Below are 15,849 nucleotides of genomic sequence, written 5' to 3'. Positions count from 1 at the left end.
TGAAAGTGAAAGGGTAAATCAGTGCTCTGCCTTTGGGGTGCAAACTCCATTACTGGCCTCAGTGTTTCACAGTCAGTGACACCATGGGCAGCAGTTCCTGACTGTGGACAGTACCTGGTTCAGAACTTTCTGCAGGAAGGGGGTTCCCATGCGATCAGCCATGTGTCTGTAGGCTGGGTGGGAGAGAAAAAACTTCCTCTCTGCAGCCAGAGCTGCCTGAATGTCCTTCTTGCCATCTATGTCCTTCTGACTTCTGTTGACCACACCAATGTAACCTGGGAGAGTGGGGTGAGAGATCAGATGGCTGCAAGGATGTAAATAAAACTCAGACTTGAGAAGGAAGTTACTCAATCAGCAGCATTACAAAAGGGGGATTCTAGTGGTAACACATTATTAGGGGCAACTGGAAGAGTTTAAAATTAGACTTTCCTTGAATGGCCCAGGTTCTGATATTTTGGTATGCAGGACAAAAATGAGTATGGAACAGAGAATTAGCTTATTTGTTACTGTTCCCCTAACACAAAGCACACTCCAGTCTCATTTATTTCAGGCTCTCCTTTTATGAGTCCTTAGCACAGGTACTTTTGCCACAGCAAGTACCACAGGCCAGAATTATTTAATCTCTTTACTATGGCAGCAAGGGGAGTGTTTTAGACATCTTTCACAGCTTGCCTTAATGAAAGGAGGAAAGAGAAAGTAAAAATAAGAGCACAAGGCTGTGTTTCTGCTAGGACAACATATCAAGGTTTAAATACCTAAAAAGTTCCTGTTAACAGTATGACTGAGCCTTGCTCCCCAACTTTTCTCACTTCTAGGTTGGAACAGAGACGGTTTAACCACAAGTTGTAAGAAATGTTATAAGAAGGGAAGGAAGGAAGAGGATGAGGCCAGGACACCTCACAGAGGGAAAACAGAGGAAGGAGATCATGGGCAAAGCACGAGGAAACCTACCCCTACGGAGGGGAAGCAATTTGTTTTCTAACACATCTCGTGCATCAGTTCCTTCATCCATAAGATCCAGCTTGGTGATGACCCCAATGGTGCGTTGGCCTATGGAAAAAATCATAAACACACTTGATCAAATGACTCATGCATTATTTTGTCTGTTCACAGAGCTTACAGATTGCCCAACTCAGCTACCCAAGGGCTCTTGAAGTCACACATTACAGCTCCCATCCTGCACAAGAGGCCACAAGAGCAAAACAGACAAAAATCAAGATTAGTTCTCAGTTGTATCCTGCTGAATGCACAAGCTAAGCCACAGCAAAAAAGGATTTTACTGTATATTTTCCTAGTTCTTTCTAGGCCAAATGCAAATGATTAAAATAAATAAAATCCTTCAACTCTTTAGAAATGGAGCTTAGACAAATTAAGAAAAGGGGAGTAACACAATTTCTACTACAGTAACTGTTAACTGTAACCCACTAATACCTCTCAGAAAATGTTGGTGAAAATACATCCCAAGACAACAGACATGAGCCACAGCTACTGGGCTAATCACAACCAAATGAAGATCAGGCCACTGTCTAGTAATGCCAGGATAAATCAGGAGACATTTACCTTGAGGATCCACCTCCTTTGCAATCTTCAGGGCATCAGAATTGGCCAGATCAGAGTTGGCTGGGGATACTGCTAGGATGAGGCAGTTCTCTTTGGTGACAAACTGCATGAGCATGTCTCGGATCTGGAACTCGATGTCAGGGGGCTGATCCCCTACAGGGACTTTTGTCATACCCGGCAGATCCACCAAGGTCAGGTTCAGGACTAGACACAGGAGTTAGCACAAGAGATTGTTAATGTAGGAATGTTCTGGTCTTTAAGTACCACCTGTAGTTAGAGTGACTCCAATAAGGGATAAGAGATGTGCACACAAAAGCACACAAAGCTTTCCATTTCCTTCTTGTCAGTAAGAACCAGTTGCAGGTTGTTTCTACAGTGATTGTCAATGATCTCATCACCCTCCCCTTTAAATCTGGAGTTTTCACACTAATCAATAAAACTCTGCCCTCAAAGTCCTTCCACATATGCCACACTGAACAGGAAGGGATTACAGTACTTTGTTTTCAATGCACAATGGGGTGCAGAGCCTTCTAGAAGAGCTGGTCCCTCTGCACTGGGACTCACCATGGGGAGAGTAGACTCGGAGATTGATGGGCACAGGGGAAATCCCCTTGTTGGAGCCAGTAACACGATCTGTTTCAGCCTCAATCTCCAAACGGACCTCCTCAAAATCGGTGAATTTCTTTCCTTTGCAGTGTAGGAACTCGCCATATTCTATGTAAACAGAAGCAGAGTCAGAAATAGTCACCAAAATCAGAGAAACACTCAGAAGTGTGATGAAAGAATCACACAACAAAACACAATTAAAGGGATGAAGTCTGGCAAGGGCCTTTCCCAACAGAGTTTGCAGGTTGGAACAGTAGTTACTGCAGTCACATTTATGTGGGCAACATCTGAGATAATTCAATTGAGCCCAACATCTTTACCCTCTTAATTCACAACATTTTCAGCAGGGTTGTCTGGCTTTTAGGTCTTACTCATGAGAGTCACAGCTGCATAGGCAAAGGAAAATTATGATGTGTGTGCATGAAGCCTTGAATAATAAATTAAAACAAACAAAAAAAACCCATTAAGAAGCATTTTGCTTCTCAACACTTAATGCATTAGATGTTAAACAGGCAAAAAGGCTGGAGGCCATTTTTCCTTGGGAAAATACTTATTTATTTTCTCCAGTGATCAAATAAGACCCTCCTGACTAGGACAGCAATCCAGTTGGACACAAGAGGAAGGGAGCTCACATACCTGTGCTGGCATTGACCAGCTGAAGGACCAGTGGGCGCCTGGTTACAATGCCAGATCCACGTGGCAGAAAGTCCCTGCAATGAAACAGGAAGTTTTGGATGAGTGTGTGATTGTTTCCTTCCCTTTTTACAGCTTTTCTGCTTCTATAAGTGTACATGAACTCTAAGGTGGAGTCCCAGCTACGAGCACAAAAAAGTTTAAGTCACTAAAAACAAAGTGCCTCTCCTTGAGAAGGGCAAGAGCTTGTTCTGAAGTAGTTTATACTCACAGCACCATCCCTCTAATCAAGTCTGTGGTAATACAGCTCCTCCAGCTGAAGTTCCAAGTTAGCTAACAAGCCCATTTAATACAGCTGTCTGTTCTTTGGAAAAAAATACACTTTCATCTTTCAGAAAGAAAAGAGAAGTTGACACAGAGCCAAAGAACTAGCATGCCTTCTTTTGGCAAAAACAATTACACAAATTCACTCACACCCTGCACTTGAGGCTTGAGAAGACACCACACTGTCCCAGTGTGCAAACACCACGTGATACAACCGAGAAAATAACCAGCAGCCAAAGGCTTGTCTCCACTCAGGGTCTCTCCTGGCTGTAACTATCAAGATACCAGTATTGACAAGGCAAAAGCAGCAGTTTCTTTCTGTATTTAAGAGAATCCTGAATTTTTGCGTACTTCCAAGTAATTTCAAGGGAAAGCAGCCTTGTACTAATACTCTCCAAATGCTGACTTAGCAGCCAGAGCCCACCAGTTCTCCTTTGCTTTTCCTTTTTCTCCAATCCAAAGCTAGGCGTGCTCACTGCATCTGCTGATGACCTTGCTAGTTTGTGGTCTGGTTTTCTACTACTTGGCTGTTCATGAGGCTCTTCAAGAGCCACTGAGCAGCTCTGAAAATATAATCAATTGCTTCCTCACCTACTGAGGGAAGCATCACTTCAAAATATGTTTCCTGCAGCATGAACATAAAATTCTCTGTTAAAAGAGACCTGCCTACACTGGCAGGGTTCTGGCAGACAATCCTCCTTCCCTTCAGAACTGTGGCAAGGAATAATTTTGCTGATTCAGGAGTAACTATTGACTCTGCTAAATAAGAAATCCAGGGCTCTCCACTTTGAGGTATTCCTCTTACTGCTGCACGAACTTAAGACTGACAAAGTCCATGAATATGAGAAGTGAGTTTCTGTTTCAGACAAGGCCTTGAGCAGCCCTCTCTCAGCCCCTGGTCTGGCCAATTATGTCCTGTGTAACCCTATGCAGGTTATTCTGCTTCTCTGTATTTCCATTTTCTCAGCTATAAAAGTAATTCCCCATCTGTGGGAATGTCAGATTTATTTGGTAATATCAAAAACTGAATACTAGGTTCAAGTGCAGTGAGTGTAGGGAGGCACTGTATATCCTCTAACACCTCAAATAAAAATATCACCTGTTAATTACTAAGTCAGGAGTAATGGAACTTCAGTTAAAATTAGACTGAAACTCATTCGCATTATTTTAGACTTTCCACAAGTATAAAGAGTTAACTGGGGATTGCCTTTCATTTTATTTTCAAATAACACAGCTTTAGTTTTTCCATTCCAGTGGGATTAACCCTGGAATCTCCAAGACACTGCATCATTCTAACAGTTTTCTGCTGCCTCAGCTCCATTCCTATATATGTCTGTGGTCAATATGTGGAAAAATCCTATCCTTGTATCAGTTGTTAGCATAACAAATCCATCTGAGCTCCACTAAATTATTTTGAACTTATATCTGAGAAAAGGAATCCTATTACGAAAGATTCCCTTTCCAGCACGCCAAGACAGTCCTCTAGTTATTGGTTTCCAACTTGCAGTATCAAATCTTGCTTTACTGTAGAAAAAGGACCACTTGAATTTATAAGCATGAAATCAATAGGAAGCAAGATCCTATTCATGCTGCACTATGTTTTCCTGAATCTTTCTGCTTTGGTTAAAATCCCAATTTCTCTGCTGTCCTTATCACAGCTACTAAGAAAAAAAATCTCAAGACAAAGAGAGATAGAAAGCCGATGACATTGGGTTCCAGCATTATTTTTAAAAGATCCAATTTATTTGTTAACTCAAGTAGTTCTCAGGCTATTTCAAGGAAAAATTCCCACATCCTCTAGAGGACAAGACAACAAATCAATATGGAAGATTTTGTCACCTAAACCAACAATCTTCAGTGCTGCTCTAGTTCTGAGTGAAAATACATCAACTCTGATCCCTAATATCAGAAAATGAATGCAAAAAATTCTTACCCACAAACTACTGGGAGGTACATGCAGTTCAACTTTCAAATCTTCTCTACACTTGACTCCTATTAGGAGTCACAGCCAAAAAGCTTTATTACAAAAAACCTACAATTGGAGCAGTATCATCCCACACTATCCATGTTATTTCCTATTCTTCATTTAATGTCTCTCTGCAGTCTGTTGGAAAAACCCCTTCCTCCTCCAGCTCCAGCTAAGCCTTTCAAATGATAGAAAGCAAAAAGTAGGGATTAGTAAATTCCGTGGGGACCTGGCTGAGTGCTGAGGAGCAGTAGGAGTGGAGAGCCCTGCCTGCCCTCTCGCAGGGTGCACAAACTGCTGCTGCAAATAAATACAGCCACAGAGCACCTGTGGCACAGACAATGTGACCAATACAGCCTGAGCTCACCTCAGAGCCTGAAGGAAGAGCTACAAACACAGAGCTATTGCTCCAAAAGGGGAGCCCAAAGTGACGACACCAAGCTGGAATCAGAAAGGCAACACATCAGGTAAAAACCACAACACTGCCAGGTGACCCAGGCAGGCAAGAGCAGAGGGGTTAAAATGGCTTATCCACTTCCAGCAGGGGAGATGTAAAAGAGGATGACTGAGGGAGGAAAAAGATGGAATAAGTCTTCAAAGATAAAATGATATAAAGGCTTTGAGTGCTGAGACAAGGCAGCCTGTAGCACGACAGCAGAGCCTCATTACATACATCACTATACATGACTGCCTGATTATGTTACTCAGGTTGAGGGCACCAACCCCCTTGTTTTCCACTTTCACTCTTTATCATAACAATTGGGAAATCCTTTTTCTGTTTCTTTGTTTGTAACACACAGAAGTGCACGACAACATTTGATTTCCTGTGCTTTAAAGCAGGAATACAACACTGTGCTACTCCTCCAGGCTAGGCTTCATCTAGAAAATACACAAAGTAGCAGCTAAAACAGAGCTGTATGCAGGGAATATAAATACTTAATTTGCTTGTAGTTTTCTTAGCTATTGACTCAAAATTCTGAATCAAGATATTGAGGTATCAGTTCTAGCAATGCAATTCCAAGCATTTTATCAAGGTTGGAAAACTAGGCTCAGATAATTACATTTCCCAAATCATCACTTATTGGAAGACTTATTTCTATGTATTTCACAGTCTTTTTTATTAACAACAGGCAGAGAATACTGAGGTAGGTAAATTCTTGGCCAGAGACAGATCTCCTCTTCTAAACCAAGGCAACACAAAGAACCAAGGATGCAAATCTTAACAGGTCTCAGGCTGAAAGAGTTCAGGCAGGGAAATGACCTGAAAAGGCATTTATTGTTGTATTTTGCATTGCTCAGTTCTGAAGTGCTTACACATGTTCTTGACTAGCCACCTCAGGGCAAGCACCATCACAGCATCCCCTCCAGTCTCATTACTATTTTCATATGCAGAGCTGCATGAGAGTGCAGATTTGGGCTGAAAGCTGCATTCTTAATGCAGTAAAAAAATACTGAAGGGAAGGCAGCTACTATAGAGCAACACCAAAATAAAATCCAAACACCCTGAAAACACATTAAAGCAATCTTGATGTCATGCAACAATCCATTTATAATCAGAGCACTGGGAATTGGGCTTTCCTTAATTGTTTTATTGTTTGTTTGTGTCTTTTAACCAAAGGCAGACACTATCTACAAAAAGCCTTCATGCATAACTTAGAATCCTAGAGAACAGAAAGGTTATTAGTGGCTATTAGTGACCAAAAAAAAACCACCTCTGCTCTATAAACAAGTTTCAGAATTCATTTAATGACTTGCACAATACAAAGGATTAGAAGTTAAAAGTAGCATCAACCAAATACACTTTGCCCAAACTATTCATAAAACAAAGGAAATTGACAAACTGCTTGTATAAATCAACATATATTGTATGGAAAGGGAAGCAAAGAGAGATGCAATCAAAAAAAGTAGGACACATACCCATATGGAAAGCTTGGGATTGCCTGAAGAGGCACACACTGAAACTTTCAGACATGTTTCTTGTGTTTATTCACTGTTGCTACACTGAAGAAAATGTGACTGACTGTCCATTAAAAGATATTTAGATGAGTTAGTTTGCTGCAGTAGGGGCACATTTGTGTCCACACACGCAGACAGTTTGCCCAGACCAAAGAATACTTCTTCACTCCTTTGGTCAAACACTTGGATCTGCTGTTTTCCTGTGAAATGAGACACTGGAGGACAAGCAATTCTTTGAGCATCTCAGTGACTGTTAGGGGCATGTTGTGCCTGCTCCACCAGCTTTGCTAGAGTAAATGCTCTCAAATCCTGATAAGTACAAGAGAAGTGATTGCCTGAGCCGGTCTGTCCCTTCGTGCTTTGCCAGAAGTGTCAGCTCACTGCTTTAGGTTTGTGCTCTAAGGCTTAGAGATTCCTGTAACATTTACAGTGCTGTTTCATTCCAGCAATCTGGTGTTTGCAAATTTCTTTTTGACCCTGTAGCCATGATATCAGAAGTGATAACCACAACTTGCTAACAGGGAACAGCAAGAATGGCATCCCCACACATCAGCTCAGGCTGCAAGTGCTTCTCCATAGATTCTCTTCCACTGCAAATACGAGCATCATTTATTCCCTCCTTCCATCAAATTCAAATTTTGCACCTTCTCCATCCACTGGTAATCTGTATTTCTGAAAAGATTTTGAGTCAAAGCTTCTTCATGCATGATTATTGTCTTCACTGAAGCTGCAGCAGAACTCTTGAGCAGTCAGAACCAGAACAGAGTCCCAGGCACCATCTCTTGGTCCACATGAACTCAGACCTTGCTTTCCCTGTCTCCAGAGAAGCTCAAAAAGCTGTTTGTAGAGGGCTCTAAAATACAAATCTGGGCCTAGTCTAGACAAACCAACAGCATAGCTGCAGTCAATTGTCTGCCAGACCTTTGAGATTTTTGAATTAGAATACACTAGAGAAGGTAAAGCCTCAATTGAAGAGCCAAAACAGCAGTTTATGAAGACATAAAAGTAGTTGCAAAGAACAGAAGGGAACACCAGCATCTGATCATTTAATTTCTATTTGATTTCTTATTAAGCATCTATAGAAAAACAGGGTATTAAGGGATGTGATTAATCCCCAGTTTGGATTATATTAGTTTCAGAAAATTAAAATTCACACAGCCTCTATAATTTCACAGGGCTGTTTGTATTTTAATTTGAGTATTTGTAACTTCCTGTGTTCTGATGGTGCCTGGGGACAGCAATTCAATCGGAAATGCACTGCACAAAGCAGTATGCCAATACACCACAAGAAATACAGCTCTGTCCCTATGGATTTTACTGTCTGGTTACACAGTTCAGACCTGCTCCTGCCTAAGCTTCAAACCATTTCATCTGTCAAGGCTTACAATTGATCATTCATCATTCTCACACACTCAGTCAAGAGTTCCTCCTTAGCTCATGATGGCACAGTGTTTTACAAGAATCCCAAGCCAATCCAGGGGTATTGGTACCTTTGACACATGATTCTTCTGATCACTGTGCCCATCAGCCATAGTGACATTTTCACACAAGCTGCATTCTATGGACAGCTTACACATTTCTCTGAACAGCATTTCATCTCACAGCACTTGTATTTTCAAACATGTGCTTACTTCGGCACATCAAAATGAATCCTTAACACACAGGCTGACACCTATGGGGCACTTTAACCACACACTGAAAATATTTATATTAATCATATTGACTCCTAAAACAAACACCTCAAACAGCAGGAGCTTTGTACTTTGTGGTCACTGACTCCTGGTGCTCCTTCACAGTAGACATCATGTAGTTCTATACAAGGAAGAAATTTGCAGAACTGCCCTTGGAGCACCTTCCTGGTCTGATCCTTCAAGCAACATGCAAGTACATTTGTAAGCAATTCCACAATTTAGGTGTGGGACAAGAACAAGGACAAGTTTGTTCTTTCCTCTGCCACCCAGCAGGTTGCCAAGAGGGCTGCATTGCAGATTCAGAGTTTCCTGCTAACTTGGTGCCTCTGTGAGCTCTTCTCTTGCCTGAGCCAAAGCACTTCTCACCTAAAAAAAAAGCCAGACAGGCCAAGAGGAACAGCAAGCATTAAAAACAGGTGCATTATGAACAAAAACATCCATCAACCTGCTATTCTGTTTTCCTCTGCCCTAAGCTTTCATATTCCTTTCATACTGCTTCACATCAATTTGGACACTAGTCATAGAAACTCATAACCATAATCTAAATCTTGCTCCTAGTTAAGCCATGGTTTTTTCCATTAAGGTTAGCACTTTTAGATAACTTTAAGCCAAAGGATGTGCATTATTTTTCAGCCAATCCCCACAGCACAAGTATGCCTAGTCCTGACCCACAGTGAACAAGAGCAATTCCATAAGCACTTGGCATAATGTAAATTCTTAGGATGCAATTGGTACTGGCCACACAATGGATACATATAGAAATAAAGATCTATTGTAAGTACACCATTTTCCAGTATACTGGCAATATTATTGTGCACAATGATTCATTATTCAAGAAAACAATTGTGAAAAATAAAGACAGGCAATAGTTCATGAGTGTCATCATAATATACATGTTAGGAGAAACAAAAAAAATAAAGAGAAGGCTTCCCACTGCCTTGTACCTTGAGTTCCTATTTACAATAGTGCAGAGGGAGGTTAACACTATTGTGCTGGCTTGGAACACTTACAATTGCTTTGTTCAATAATTCTGATCCTCAAACAGCCTCTCCAGCACCTGGCCACTTCTCCCAAGTACAGTTCCTCAAGTCAGTAAGCAAAAGGACCAAAAAGCCTCTCAAGCATGGATATTTGCTGTGCTTAAGGTGAGTTCCCAGGGACTGCCCAGAAAATTCCCAGGTGCTGCCCAAGCAGGGCAAAACACAAATACCAGTACAAGCTGGACACATTTGTAAAATAATACTGCATAATTTACAAACAGCAGTCAGAGGGGGTAGAGAATGAAGTAGAAAGTAATTCTGGAGTTGGCACCTTCTCCCAGTCTGCCTGGAGTTGTTCTGTTCCCTCATGCAGAATTGCACCTGATACCAGCACAGGGCCAGCAAGAGGTTCTGCCCAAGGTTTTGTGCAGACTGAGGCACTGAGGTTTCCAAACATGAAAGGACAGCAGCTTGGCTAATTCAGTGTAATAAGTGTAGCAATAGTTGTATTACATGTTCACACCACATCCTGCTCCAGAACTGACATGATTCTCACCACAAGAATCACCTTTGCTGTGGTTCCTGCACCTCTTTTTCCAATGACCAGGATATGCCATGTTCTGGAGCTCTCCTGTATCTTCTTCCCACACTGTGCTCTCACTTCATTCAAAATAAGAAAAATACAGTGTATTTATAGAGTTAACATATAAACTCAATGAAGCCACATCAGAAACATACATCTATTGCAAAACACAACATTTCAAAAACCACAATGACCCCACACCAGTCTCTGCTGAAAAGACAAGAAACCTTTCAGGAGACTGCCCCCTCCAAGAGAATCCACCTCCATAGAAAGCTGCATGCCTGATTGTTTGAAAGCCTACACAATGAGTTTGGCAAATCAAATCCAGTTCCTCGTGGATAGGCATAATGGTGAGGTTTGTTTCACTGACATTTGGGGTAAATGATGTGCCACAGAGGGACAGATTGAATTTCAAGCTTCCATCTTAGCCATTTTATCATCAGCTTGCCTCCTTACCCTGGGACAGAACACAATTACTGGCCACTGATTTGCATATACAGAGATGACAGTGTCCAGTACTTTGTAGGGCCCAGATCTTTCTTATAAAACAGAAGAAGGATTTTCGTTACTGGATTTTTGTTGCTGGAAGGCATTGTCATATTCATGTGCTCTCATGCCTCTGGGAGGACCTACATGCCTTGAACATCACAAGTGTTAATCAAAAACGTGTTTTTCTCACTCAGAATGTGTTTGTTGAGCCAAGTGTGGGCAGAGGGGGCTCAGACAATGAGAGAGGAACACCCTGGGGCAATGTTCTCTCACATAACTGATACTTCAACTGCAGTGGCTGTGTTCAGTCTCCTCCCTGCAGCACCTTCCTTAACACTGCCAAAGCCAGAAGGAAAGCACACAGCAATTTTTACATGAATGCTCACTTGGAAACAGCTCTCTCCCCCACCCCTCCCCAAGCGCACTAAATTCTGCTTTTCTGCCTTATCTCTCACTGCACAGACTGGTTCCCAGGAGCCATCCATAGCAGTTGGGGCCTCTTTAATCCACTCTTTCCACATCTCCTTTCTCTGCATCTCAGCCCCTCTCCTGTACATGCTTCTATGCAGGTTGCTGGAAGCAGTAGGATAAGATAAATTTTGCTATTGTTTATTTTCACTTGAATCCTTTGGGCTGATTTTTCTGTTTCACACTCCATTCCAGGATACATCAAAATCTGGAAGACAGCTGTGTGCATCATGCCAAGTCATGGCTGTGCTGGAGCTGCTGTGCACCAGTTCATCAAATGCACAATAACCACAGAGCCCCCATGGCTGCCCTGCTTCCACAGGGCAAGGGACTTCCAAGGAAGTCACAGGCAATTTTACACTTCTAGTCAATGGCCTGAGGGCCTGCCAGCATGCAGACTAAACTGGCATAGCCATGAGTCTGCCCCAGGCATTTCTGCTGCTGAATGTCTGCAGTAATTCCAGCACACCCCAGCTCTGTGCTTGGTAAACCTTACAGCAGGATCTGGTCTGACTTTCAAGGTCTAAATATATATATATTTTTAGATGACCTGAAAGTAAAGCAGGGATATTGCTGCATTCTTCTGATGCACCCCTGCAAATCCATAACCAGGATTATCTCATCCAATTGACTCACTGGCTATATTACAAAGCATAAAGGAAGAATTTCTGCTGGAAGCTGCCCTTCATCCCTAACTCAGTTTACATAACATGGAATACAGGAAGTCCCTATACAGCAAGGGGAGACAGAAGCTGAGCAAAGAGAATTTCTCCCCATTACAGAGAGTTACACAGCTCCTGTCCTACATTTGTAGGAAACAAGGAGTACCTTGGGAAGAGGTTCAAACACACACAGGCATTACTCTTTCTGTCAGTTTTCCATGGTCTGCCTTCTTCCTATCTAGAAATACAAGCTCTCTCTCTCAGTCAGTGCTAGAGCCTGGATAGGTAAGTGCCTTTAGGACCTGAGAGTCTGAAATTCAGAGGTGTTGGTTAAGTCCTTCAGAAGGACCAGCTCTGGGATCTTGCACAAGGGCACCAGGCCAGTTTGAAGACACTCAGTTCTACAGATCACTAAGAACATATGGAGTTCAGTAAAAACCCTTCTTATTTGAACCTGTTCAAGGTTCATATTCATGCTCTGATTCCTTCTGTGGTTACATGAGGTTACCTTTCATTTTCAAAAAAAAGGTCTCAAAATTATCACCCCTAGTCACAGCACTTCAAGTGCTGGGACTTTCTGAGATCAGTACAACAAACTGGACTTAGAATAATTTCATCACCAAGCATCACTTGAAGCTTGTTTAAAAGATCTCAGCTTCCCCCAGACCTTGCAGACACCAGTAATATTTTTCAGTTCTTGTGAGGTACAAGCAGAGCTCATTCCCTCAGCCATTCCAGCTGAGGAGTCTGGGTGCAGCTGCCTGCACTGCAGTGCAGCCCTCCTTTGTGGCTATGAATAACCAAGGTTAAACTCTTGGCTTTTAAGTGCCATGGAGGGCTGTGACCCTGGGAATCCCACAATGGGGGCAGACTGGAGCCACGTGCTTCCCTCCCTAATTGTGATCACTGGCTGATGGATAATCCCTTCATGGGCTGCTGCTCTGCAATTGCTGTGCAGCAACCAATCCAATCGGAGAGCCAGAACCAGGCCCAGGGGTATAATTCCCCTCCTACTTCCCTAAAACATGGTGAGATCTACTGTTTCCATAGAAACAAATCAGTTTGATGTCCACACAGCTCCTGCATCCCTCACTGGTGGGCATCAGCCCCAAGCTGCTGAGGTTTTAAGCAAGTGTCTACAGTTATAGGGCAAGAGTTTGGAGGAGAAACAAGAGGCACTCCCAGCACCCAAACCTGACCATCTCATCCAAAATGTCATTTGCTTCAGTTCATCTCAGCTGTGAGAGAATTAATCAGGAATATTCTTCTCCTCCTCCATTTTGAGGGTTGAGTTATCTGCCAGCTCCCTCCCTGCTATCTTCCTGCAGATGGGTTAGCCCAGAATACGTGAGGACGTAGAACGCAGATGGGAAATCAAAACAGAATACTCCAGCACCTCACGTGCACTTGTGAGCCAATTTATCCTGTGTTTCTGCAGGTAAAAAACTGTAAAGACATTTTGTTGTTTGGAGCTCTGCATTTTACTGTGGAGAATTATTTAGAGAGTGGTACAGCCTACAGTGCAGTGCCTGATCTCAAAAAGTCACTGCCCGTTATAGCAAATGCCGCATTGACTCCAGGCTGCAGAGCTGGGGAAGCACAGGCTGGAGACAGCACAAAACTGCAGCACTGCTGCTCTGCAGCTTCCTCTAGGATTTTCTGGGTAATAGAAAATGAAATCCTGGATTTTGTTTGCTGCCTTGGGATATTCACGGCAAAAAATAACACAGTACTTATTCTGTATGACAATATCAGGAACTCGAGAGAATAAGCAGCCTGGTGTATCCTGAATGGATGTGGCAGTAAGGATTACACATTCGTGGAAAATGCAGTTTTGATTTCAAGAATTGCAATCCCAGGAGAAAGGAAACAAGGCTGGTTTTACTCATGTGAGAAAAACAAAAGAGTAACACCAGCAACATTGCACTGCATGATGCATTCTCCACCCCAAAAACTGTAAACCAGACCTTTATGTCTGTTTTGCCTAATTTCACCATCACAGCACAAAAGCAAGTTTTCCTTTTGCTACTTCAAAAGGATATACACCCTGGCAAAAATCTCCCTGCAATTTCCAGACAGTCCCCAAGAAGACAATACCAGGCAGCAGCAACACCACAGAGCATCAAATTAGTTCAGTCCCTATGCCAGTAGAGAAGAAACAGGTTTTTTTTAAGGTCAGAAAGGTAAACCCATGACCCAGCATCTTTGCCTCTTTTTCAAGCTGCACTGATCTGTCATAACACTGCAGCAACACTGCTCTGCCTTGGCACAAACAAAGCCACCAACAACCCCTGGCTCTGCTATAACAGAAGGCTCCAGCCTCGAAAAACGTGACCTGTTCAGCACCTGCAACTTGAGCTGTGAGAAAACAAAAGGACAAGCTGTACACTAAAACTCTGGGACAGGAATGGCTGATGGGAAAGCACAGCCACAATAACACCCTGGGATTAATGGATGCTAAGACTGACGAGCAGCAGGCTGACCTGGCTATTTCCCACCACCAGTGTCTTAATCTCTGGAGCCAGGCTGCAGCCGAGTCCAGACTGCCCAGCAGCAGAGGCAGTCTAGAGGCTGCCCAGCAGGAGAGGCTCTCCTGTGCTCAGAGACACCATCATACTGTGCAGCAGTGACTAATATTCACACTACTCATAGTATGGAGGCTCTGGATAAAAAAGGGGGCTATCCCCCTTTTTGTCCTTCTCTCCTTCAGAGAAGGAAACCAGGTAGAATGGCAAATTCAAAGATATCAAATATTTGTGCTACGCATAATCTTAGATTTCTTGTCATAACTCCACCTCTGGAGCCCTGATATTTGCTGCAAGACCCAAGAGAAGAACAAATGTAGCTGGAGGCACATTTCATCACTGCAGCATGACACTTCCTCCACTCCCAGACAGCACTGTGTGCTAGCAAAGGAGACAGGCTGCCCAGAGCCTGAATCCCTTAAAGGGTACAGACAACTGAAAGAGCTCATTGGCAAAGGCAAAGTCACTTTGATGAGCCCACAGACACAAACCAAACAGAAGCTGCATGAGGAAGGATGGTACCTCAACAAGCCATGATGTGCTGTTAATTGCCACACATTGGTGGTGAGTTTATAAAGCTGAATGCATGAACCACAAAGCTTATCCTGGGTCAGTGGTAAGAGGCAGAGTGGTGTGGAATGGGAGGCAGCCTGCTTCCTTTCCAACAGGCCAGGCAGGAAGGACAGAATTCCATGGGCTAACAGAGTTATGCTGCACTCAGGCATCCTGACCAAACTGCCCACAGTGCACAGCTGCCCTGCAGAGGGAATTTAAGATGCCAATTTTCATCTCAGCTCAGCCTGGAGAAGTATGCAGGAACAGTGCCAGGCTCCTTGCTATGCACTGCACCTCTGCAGCTCCTGATACAATTAGGATCAACCCAAGCTGGGAACATGGTGCAGAGGCACTGCCACTTAAAGCCCTTGAAGAAGACCCAGCAGTCTGACTGCAAATACCTCTAGTGCAGAGCAAAGTCAGAACCATTAAACTCTACTTAAAACCACACAATCATCTCCATTTCCCACTATACCAGAACAAAAATTGGATCAATAGTTCCAGAAGAGATGAGCTTCAGACCTCCTGTCTGGTTCCAATGTCCAGTGGAACAGCACTTCTCATGTGCACAAAAGGCACATTTTCTCTGGTCAAATATGGGCAGTAACCATGAGAGGTGACAAAAAGGCTGGACTTAAATTCAACAACAGCAACAAAAGGAAGATCAAAGCAGGTGTTGCCTTATCAGGGCATTCTGACAGCAAAACTGTGGCGTAGTGACTTGGACAGACCACAGTCTTACAGCCTTCCTTTCCTTATCTTGCACAAGTAAAGGGTTTAACTAAATTTCTCTTCTTTGCATCTCCATTCCACCAATACAGTGATTTCTAAGACATCTGCTTTTGCCCCTT

At 43.0% G+C, this 15,849-nt stretch overlaps 1 protein-coding gene across 11 annotated transcripts in view; it reads right to left on the bottom strand.

Annotated features, from left to right (window-relative positions):
• The window catches only part of DNM1 (dynamin 1), a 65,069-nt gene that overhangs the window by 38,734 nt on the left and 10,486 nt on the right, over positions 1-15,849 (bottom strand). For all 11 annotated transcript variants that reach the window (XM_054284424.1, XM_054284418.1, XM_054284420.1 and 8 more), the window contains exons 2-6: positions 2,803-2,876; positions 2,125-2,274; positions 1,561-1,764; positions 952-1,050; positions 115-275 (exon numbers count right to left, since the gene is read on the bottom strand). In XM_054284424.1, coding sequence (XP_054140399.1) covers positions 115-275; positions 952-1,050; positions 1,561-1,764; positions 2,125-2,274; positions 2,803-2,876 — 688 coding nt within the window. The remainder of the gene's footprint in view (positions 1-114; positions 276-951; positions 1,051-1,560; positions 1,765-2,124; positions 2,275-2,802; positions 2,877-15,849) is intronic.

The sequence above is a fragment of the Melozone crissalis genome, unplaced genomic scaffold (genome assembly GCF_028551555.1).
Source record: "Melozone crissalis strain CALT ecotype California unplaced genomic scaffold, PUWL_Pcris_2 ptg000041l_1, whole genome shotgun sequence".
NCBI lineage: Eukaryota > Metazoa > Chordata > Aves > Passeriformes > Passerellidae > Melozone > Melozone crissalis.
This window is presented reverse-complemented; position numbering and strand designations above follow the sequence as displayed.